Source organism: Calypte anna, chromosome 4 (assembly GCF_003957555.1).
Source record: "Calypte anna isolate BGI_N300 chromosome 4, bCalAnn1_v1.p, whole genome shotgun sequence".
In the NCBI taxonomy this organism is placed as follows: domain Eukaryota; kingdom Metazoa; phylum Chordata; class Aves; order Apodiformes; family Trochilidae; genus Calypte; species Calypte anna.
This window is the reverse complement of record NC_044247.1, coordinates 17,322,048-17,329,943: the sequence shown is the minus strand read 5'-3', so window position 1 is coordinate 17,329,943 and position 7,896 is coordinate 17,322,048. Positions and strand designations below refer to the sequence as shown.

Below are 7,896 nucleotides of genomic sequence, written 5' to 3'. Positions count from 1 at the left end.
CACACACACCCACAGCACCCACCTCACCTCACACTCCCTCCTGCCCACCCATCACCCCCCAGCCCACACTCCCCTCGCAGAGCAGGACCCCCGTGACCCGCCAGCCCCCTCTCCCTACAGAGCCATTCCCAACCCTTGGCTCCCTCCAAGGCTTTGCTCTCCCCTCCCGTGAGCAGCTGCTGCTCCACAGGTCCCACAGGGAGCCCAGGACCCAAGCCACAGCTCCTCCAGCCACCGGGGGCCCAGGTTGTCCTCATGAGAGCGGGAGACATGGAGAGGGAGGGATTGCAGCACTGCTGCTGGGATGCTCCACTCCAGGCTCATCCTGGAACTCCTTGGCCACATCCCTTCCAAAGGAAGGATACTTCACCAAGCAGGACGTGATAGTTTAATAATAAGAGTAGCAACATGGTTGTTTTAAAAAAAAAAACAAAAAGCCAACCTCCCCACTCAGCAGAAACCCCTGGGCCATAACACAAACCACACTGGAGGTAAGATGGTGTTTAAAGAGAGGAGTTGGGGTGAGGAGATGAAACTTGGGGACTCTGGGCACTGACCCCAGCCCTGCCTGGCTTTTCGCTGATGTGTCCTCTGGCTCAGGAGCTCCTGACCACCTTTTGGCATGGGCACTGCTTTTGGGAGACACCTCAAAAGCAAAAATGACTTTGTGACCACAAATTCACGGTGGTTTCACATGCTGCAGGAGTCCAAGCAGGTTTTAATTCGGGGATGTACATATGTATGGAGCAAGTGTCCCTCAGGGCTGGTGTCTGAGGTAGTTTTCCAGGATAGTTGGGATCTCCAGCTCAGCGAGGGCATGCGGGTGGCCAGCCTGCTTCAGGAGACGCCTCATCACCAGCCGGGACTGAGACATCAAGGACTTGGGATGAGCTGAGTAAGGAGAAGGAGATAAAAATGAGATGATCACCACTGAGACACACACACACAACCCTGCTCTCCTCCAACCCAGGCACTGTCCTAAGCAAAGGGACATCACAGATCTAAGTGGTGGCCACCCCAGACCCAGACCGACTTAATCATGGGTGCTAGACTTGTTCTTAATGAACTTGTGGATGTCTTCCTTGCTGTGTTCGGTATTGGAGACTTGATTTATATATTTTCTGTTTGGCCTGAACAATCATTGAGGAGAGCAAGGAGTAAAGTTCAGAGTAAAGCAGTGATAATCCTCAAGAATCATAGAATCAATCATAGAATGTCAGGTTGGAAGGGACCTCAAGCATCACCTGGTGCAACCCTTTTAATACGATTGTTGATGAGATGTCTCAGCACCTCAAGCTGAGACTTTAAGGCTAGAGAGACCCATGCCCTCAGGGGATGCTGCAAAAAGAGTTAAAACTTGCAGAAGAGCCTGGGTGAGGCTGTTGGGAAGGAGAACTCAAGGCAAGGGGAACCTGAAGCAACTTCCACCCAAAGGAGCAAAACTCCCGCTCGCTGTTCACACACAGATTACCTCTTGCCTGCAGCAGCAGCTCCAGGCCCTTGCTAGGAGCCATCTCATCCACCCTGATATTGGGCAAGTGCACGTTGGCTCCGAAGTCGATGAGCAGCTTGATGAACTGGGTCCTGCAGCCGTGCCTCAGGCAGGTTTCCAGCAGAGTCTTGGGCTCCTTGATCTGGGCGATCACCCTCTCCTCGGTGCAGTTGTAGTCGGGATCAGCACCGTACAGCAGCAGCAGCCTGAAGCACTCCAGGTGCCCGTAGACAGCAGCGAGGTAGAGGGGCCCAGAGCAGGCTGCAGAGTTGGCAGCCCACTCGGGCAGCCGGGCCTGCACGTTGGTCTCAGCACCGTGATCCAGGAGCTGGTGCAGGATGGCCACGTCCCCGTCCCTGGCGGCGATCAGCAGCGGTGAGCAGTTGTTGTAGATGCTGCCAGCAGGACTGGCCCCTGCCTCCAGGAGGACCTTCACGCATTCCTGGTGGCCGTTGCTGACTGCCATGAAGAGTGGGGTTTGAGCCTTCACGTCCAGGCTGTCCACCTCTGCCCCGTGGGCCAGGAGGACCTTCAGGCTCCTGATGTGGCCCTTGGTGGCGGCCAGGCGCAGCGGGGTGCTGGGTACACCCCAGCCACTTCTGTGGTTGATGAACCTCTTGTACCTGTCTTGAGACAAGAGGTTATCTAGGGTTTGGTAATCATCCTCAGACACGGCTCGGTTCAGCTCCTGGCTTTCTCCATTGTCTTCTTCATCTTCTCTGGGCTGGAGCATGGAGAACATTTTAGTGATATCCATCAGGCTCATTTTTGGGGGTTTGTCTTCCATGTAAGGCTTTCATCATAAACAGCAAAGCCAAAGATCTGCAAGACAACCAGCACCACCACAGGGTTAGAACCAACTCCCTGAACACCAGCATCATATTTTTATTATTAATACAAAATTTAAGGTTCTCAAAAGTCAAGTAACACTGGGTTAAGACACTTCTAAAACAATTAATTCCCTGCCCCTCTGGGTGGGAAGGGCCATGGCAAAGACCAAAGAGGTTGGTGCTGTAGATGAATGTGGGCCACAGATCAAGTGTTGTGATCAAGAGCATGCTGAGATCCCCAAGTCTGGTGGTGGAGCTCAAATGCTGCCATGGGTGAGCTCACAGACTTTTGCCTTTTTTTTTAAAAAAAATCATTTAATGCTGTACTGCCAGCCCTAAGGTGATCATGGGTGTGGGACTACTCACAGGGTACTCAGACCTTGAGGGCTCCTGGGTGGGCACAGATTTGAGGAAAGAAAGACTTTCAGCACTGCTCTTCCCAAAATGGCATCAGCAATGGCATTCAGCAAACCCTCTCTCCTCCCGTGCCCTGTGAAGAGCATGGCTCCAAGCAGAACCCAGGACTTTTCCAGGGGGGAGCATGGGGTGGTGACGGGATGGTGAGGAGATGATAAGCTGACTGCACTGGAGCTGTGGTCAAACCTGGAGACATTTTCCAGACATTTTGGGGCAGGATCTGGCCTCACCAGAGCCAAACAGCAGCAGGGGGAGAGGAATGCAACGCCGGCACCTGAGCAGCTGGGGAATGCTGCCCGTGGGAAGGGCAGAGGAATTTCTCATCACTTTGCAGCACCAAAGCATCTCAGATTTCCTTGGGGAGCAGTGGCTGAGCTTAGTCTCCTCAAGTGGCTCCTCTGATCCCCCTTTAGAGAAGGCAGGAGCTGCACCAAGCAATTAACCTCTTTCTGCAAAGGAGCCTGACAGGAAGGAGGCAGCCACGGGAGGCTCGTCCTGCATTTGCTTGCAATGGCACAAATGTGCAAGCTGGGAGGAAAACCCCACAACTGCCATCTGGGCAGCTTCATGGCTTGGGCAAGAGGATACAGTTTGATGGCAGCAAGTGACAGCAAAGCCCTGCTACCCTTCCACCCAAAGGTTTTATACAGAAATATGTCAAATTATAGTGTGACTGCTGGGTATTACACACGCTGATAATGAGCCCCGGAGCCACCGATGTGGCTGACAGGGTGGAGGGGTTTATTGCTGATTCAGTTTAAGAAGGAGGCCCAAGGAAATATACCCAAGTCTTATACCCAAGGAAAATAATCTGGAAAAGTAAAAAAAAAGCAGCTGTAGCATTTCCTGAACACAGATAAACACCTCCAAAGGGATGTTACTTTCACTAAGTGTAAGCACTCACGTGTGGCGCTCACAGATGTTCCTCAACCACAAGAGCCCAGGGTTGTCACTTCTTGAGCTGAGGGAAGCTGTCCATCCATCTGCAGCACACGTACCCCCCAAAAAAAAGGAAAAGGAAAAGGTTATGCCCAGAGCTAAAGCTGACAGAGAATACTCTCATGCTTCTAGGTTTCCAAGTCATCTTCAAATTGCCCAGCACTGCCTAGATGTCATTATGCTGGTGGCCTTACCTTTAGGAAGGAGATGATGCTCACAGCCAGGACAGGCAAGGCAGTAGGGGACCCATGGCAAGTTCTCTCCCAGTTAAAAAAAGGAAAAAAAGAAAAAAAAAAAAGAGAGAAAGAGAGGATTTTGCTGTGTTGGGGATGGAGGACTGCTCAGCACAACCCAGGCGACCCAGACTGTCAAGCTCACAGCTGAAATGCCACAGTGGGGAGAAGGGCCAGGGAGCTCAGACTAATTTTAGCCCCAGAGGGGTTTTATCTTACCACTTCCATTCTTGGAAAGTTCCTCCTGGGTAAATATAGAGAGGGGCAGTGAGGTTGGGGGGAGGCTGGGACAGGTGCTGCTGGAGGCTGCCTGACCCCTCTGAGCAGACACAAAGCTTTTGCTCCCCCATTTCCCTGCAGGAATGGAGGGCACCAGGTGGGTCTGAGTCCCCTGCTGCAGCACCAGCCTCTGGCAGCAACCAAGATAAGGCAGTCACTCAAACAGATTCCCTCTTATCCCCTCTCCAGGCCATCTTCTCCACTTTCAGAGCAATACCAATGGCCATTCCCAACATCCAGAATTGTTTATGAAACTCCAGAAGGACAAAAGGCACTGGAGATGTTTCAGATTCCTCACCCAAGCTGCTCCTCAGGCTTCCCTCTCAGAACAAACCACTTCTTTGGCTTCCAAAAATTAAGCAGCAGATAGCAAGGCAAAAAAACTTTACAGGGGCAAACAAAACAAGTGGAGAGCAGTGTTTGAGCTGTCTTATCAAAAGCTGTCAGCTGGTAAGTGTAATCCTATTTTATCCAGTTCCCTTTAAGCCTTTGCCAAACTTTTTGGTGGAGGGGCAGGAGCAGGCTGAGAGTTTGAGGCAGCATTATCAGTGGTATTAGATAATGAGAGGGGAACCAAATTACCCAGCAGAAAAAAAAAACTCCATTGCTGCAAGTAGTGAGACCAGGGTGCTCTGCAAAACATTGATGGTGTCTCTGCCACCATCATCACACGCAGTTTGTAGTCATGCTGAGAAAAGCATGGAGAGCAGGAAAATGTTCAGTGTTGACAGGTTTCAGACTTTTGGTTTCACTCTCTCTGAATTCACTCAGAAATAGATTGTTACTTCAGAAAGGTCAGTTTCCCAAAGCCAGTGCTAGGAATGGAATTACTGAGTAGGGGAAGTGTGGATAAACACTGAAGTGTAAGTGGGGAGTTCAGGGTTTATTAAGTGTCAATAAACTGCGACCACAACAGGGATGCTGCAGTCAGAAGCCAAGCCTGGCTGGAAACCCCTTCAACTAAATGCAAAAACAAAAGCAGCAATTAAAAAGACAGTGTACTAGGATGGAGAAAAAAGAGGGATAAAGACAGCAGCATGAATACACATTAGAAAAGATGAAGTGTTAGGAAACTGTAAGGGAAGATGAAAGGAAAATCCTTAAAATTTCACAACAAATGCATCATCTTTTGTTGTTGCTGCTGCTGCTGCTGCTTAGTTGTTAACCAAGAAAAGGAATCTCAGAAACAAGACCAGCTCTTTGGTAAGGAACAGAGGTTAAACTAAATCCTACTGAAGCAGAAAGTGCACAGTACTTGCTGCTAATCCATGCTCCAGCGGAAGAACACAACCTGACACACTCATCCTGCTCCCTCAACAGCCAGAGGTGTCTTTGACAGCACCAAGCAGGAGCATTTACACCAGCAGGTTCAGGTAAAACCCAAGTAGGAGCCCAAGGAGAAGTGGCTGGTGAGTTTGAGCCATTTGGGACAAGCTTCCCACACTGGGGAAGGCTGAGGAGTTGGGGAAGCAGTCACCTTCTGCCTCAGCTCCAAGCAGGAGGGGGCTGCACCCGAGCTGCTGCCTGACCCAGCATGTGCTGTGGGCAAAACAACTCCTGCAGTCATTAACTGGGGAAGAAATAAAGGGCAGAAAGCACATCTAATGCCAATCAGGTAAATCCTGTCCAAAGTTGCTTCCATTAAAAAGATTTAGTTATTAACATAGCTGAAAAGAGATAATGAGCTTTCTGATTTAATGCCACTAATAATTATGATTTTAAAACCTAGTGCTAAACAGTACCCAAATAAATCATTTTGCAGGGATTAAGGATTTACCAACAGCCCTCAAGGTCAGACATGTGCAGTTATTGCACAGGGCTACCTCTGATTTCTGCTTTTGAACTGTGATCACTGCCAACCAGCAGCAAAGCCTTTGACCTTGGGAGTTTCCCTCTGTGCTGATCCAAACATCTGCTCACAGCTTTCCAGCACCAGAGCTGCCTGTTCTGCTGCTCACCTTCCCACCACCCAGCTGGGAGGTGGCTCAAGGTGATTCAGGTGGTAACCATGACAGGGAACAAACACCTCCAAGAGCAGCCCTTGCCTGTGCTGCACAACTGCACAGCAACAACTCCCAGGACTCCTCCTGAGGACCCTTGCAATTTAATGGGTGCATTAACACCCAAAATACAGAGTTTGAATTGAAGGATGAACCCAGCAACTGTTTCTTCTCCTCTATGAGGTCATTCCTCCAGGAATTCAGCAGCACTGGGGCCCCAGAAGTTTGGTGGTGTTGCATGATGTCTCCCTGCTTCCATCACCTTCCAGGAACCCCTTTCCTTTCAGATCCAAGGAGCTGACAGCCATAAACCCAGGAGATGATCAAGTAAGGACCTGAAACACAGAACCCAGACTCAGCACGTGCCCACTCCTCACTGCAGGAGGAGTCTGTGTGGCACTGATCATTCACAGAAATCTTCCTGCAATCCTCCTCTGCTCCCTCTAAATGGAACCTTCCCCCTCAAAGTTAAAGTCAGCTACAAGAGGGAAGTTTTAAATCACCTTCAGCAGAGGTGCTGTCAAACAAACAATAAATTGTCCCCAAATGTAAAGTACAGCTTTATCAATTCTAGTCAGTGTTAATGTTAATAATCCTATTAAATGCAAGGCAAGACTAATTCAGGTAAATGAAGGATTTCACTGGCAACATTAAGAACATTTAAAATTAGCAGGAAGGAAAAAAAGAGTTTGAAACATCTGGGGACTGAGAATACCCAAGCTTCAGGCATACTTACTGCCTGAATACATTAAAAAGAAATAACCATTTTTATGATGCACAGTAGAAAATATTTGGGGCTGGGTAACAGGTATTGGTGGTGGGTTCCTGTCTCTTCTGCTGACATCCAGCACGTTCTTCTGCAGGTCACATCCCTGTCCTGCAGTTCCCTTGCCTCCCACACTGAGTATTTAAAAAAATCTCCAAATGCTTATTTTAAAATCAATTACTAAAATAGCCTATGTTGCTTTTCCAGGCAGAGATTTAAATCATTTACATGAATTTACCATTCCAAATGGCATCCTGAAGCATTCTGTAAAGCCTTATAAACATCAAATTAACTCCTATCATCTCATTTCTCTCTTTCTCTCTGCTTTAACATCTCTGTTTAATGACAAAATTTGACTGTTACTGCAGAGCTGGAAGTTATTAGAGCACCAATTCCAACCTTGGCTACAAACATGAAGCAAGTTTTGCACCTGGAATCTCCTTTTTGCTTGAGCATTCTCCCACCTCACTGGAGTTGGCACTCAACCCAACCTGACTCATTACCTGGCTAAAAAGAATTGGGTAAGAGCACTTTTAAATGACACCCATCAGCAGATGGACTGCAGATTCTTCACTCAAAGCCACAAGAAAACAAAATCTCTTCACCTGGCACCATGCAATGCCCACGAAGGTCACACTCAGTTCCTTGCAGCAGGCCACAAAAAAGTTCTGCTTCTCAGAAAGGTTTTCAAGTCAGCCTGAAGCCACCTGTAGACAGACTCATCCATGAGTGAGGGGTGGAAGGAGAGCTTTCCAGGAGGAAGAAAACACTGAAAAAGGATTTTGTTTTTACATACAGAGAAAAATCTAATTTAAAAAAAAAAAAAGATTTAATACAGATTCATCAATATTATTACTTTTTTTACTGTTTCTTTTAGAAAAGACTCAAAGCAGTTCTACACCCTCCAGTCCCTCTGAAACCAGTGAGGTCACCCAGTTCC

At 48.5% G+C, this 7,896-nt stretch overlaps 1 protein-coding gene across 3 annotated transcripts; it reads right to left on the bottom strand.

Moving 5' to 3' along the window:
- Positions 1 to 371: 371 nt before the first annotated feature.
- Positions 372 to 4,094, bottom strand: ASB12 (ankyrin repeat and SOCS box containing 12). Of its 3 annotated transcripts, none has more exons than XM_030449355.1 (4): positions 3,873 to 4,094; positions 3,644 to 3,722; positions 1,472 to 2,322; positions 372 to 891 (listed from the first exon to the last, which is right to left on the bottom strand). In XM_030449355.1, the coding sequence occupies exons 3-4, from the start codon at positions 2,277 to 2,279 to the stop codon at positions 758 to 760; spliced, it is 942 nt and encodes a 313-aa protein (XP_030305215.1). In that variant the 5' UTR covers positions 2,280 to 2,322; positions 3,644 to 3,722; positions 3,873 to 4,094; the 3' UTR covers positions 372 to 757. The 3 variants fall into 3 exon arrangements, with proteins under 3 accessions (XP_030305215.1, XP_030305214.1, XP_008498298.2); XM_030449354.1 differs by having other exon boundaries at positions 1,472 to 2,314; positions 3,873 to 4,093; XM_008500076.2 differs by lacking the exon at positions 3,644 to 3,722 and having other exon boundaries at positions 1,472 to 2,314.
- Positions 4,095 to 7,896: the final 3,802 nt, after the last annotated feature.

Bases quoted from the DNA above. Each gene is read 5' to 3' on its own strand.
- ASB12 (XM_030449355.1), bottom strand. From the start codon at position 2,279: ATGGAAGACAAACCCCCAAAAATGAGCCTGATGGATATCACTAAAATG. The intron at 892-1,471 runs GTAATCTGTGTG...CTCCTTACTCAG, and splicing joins GCTGCTGCTGCAGGCAAGAG to CTCATCCCAAGTCCTTGATG.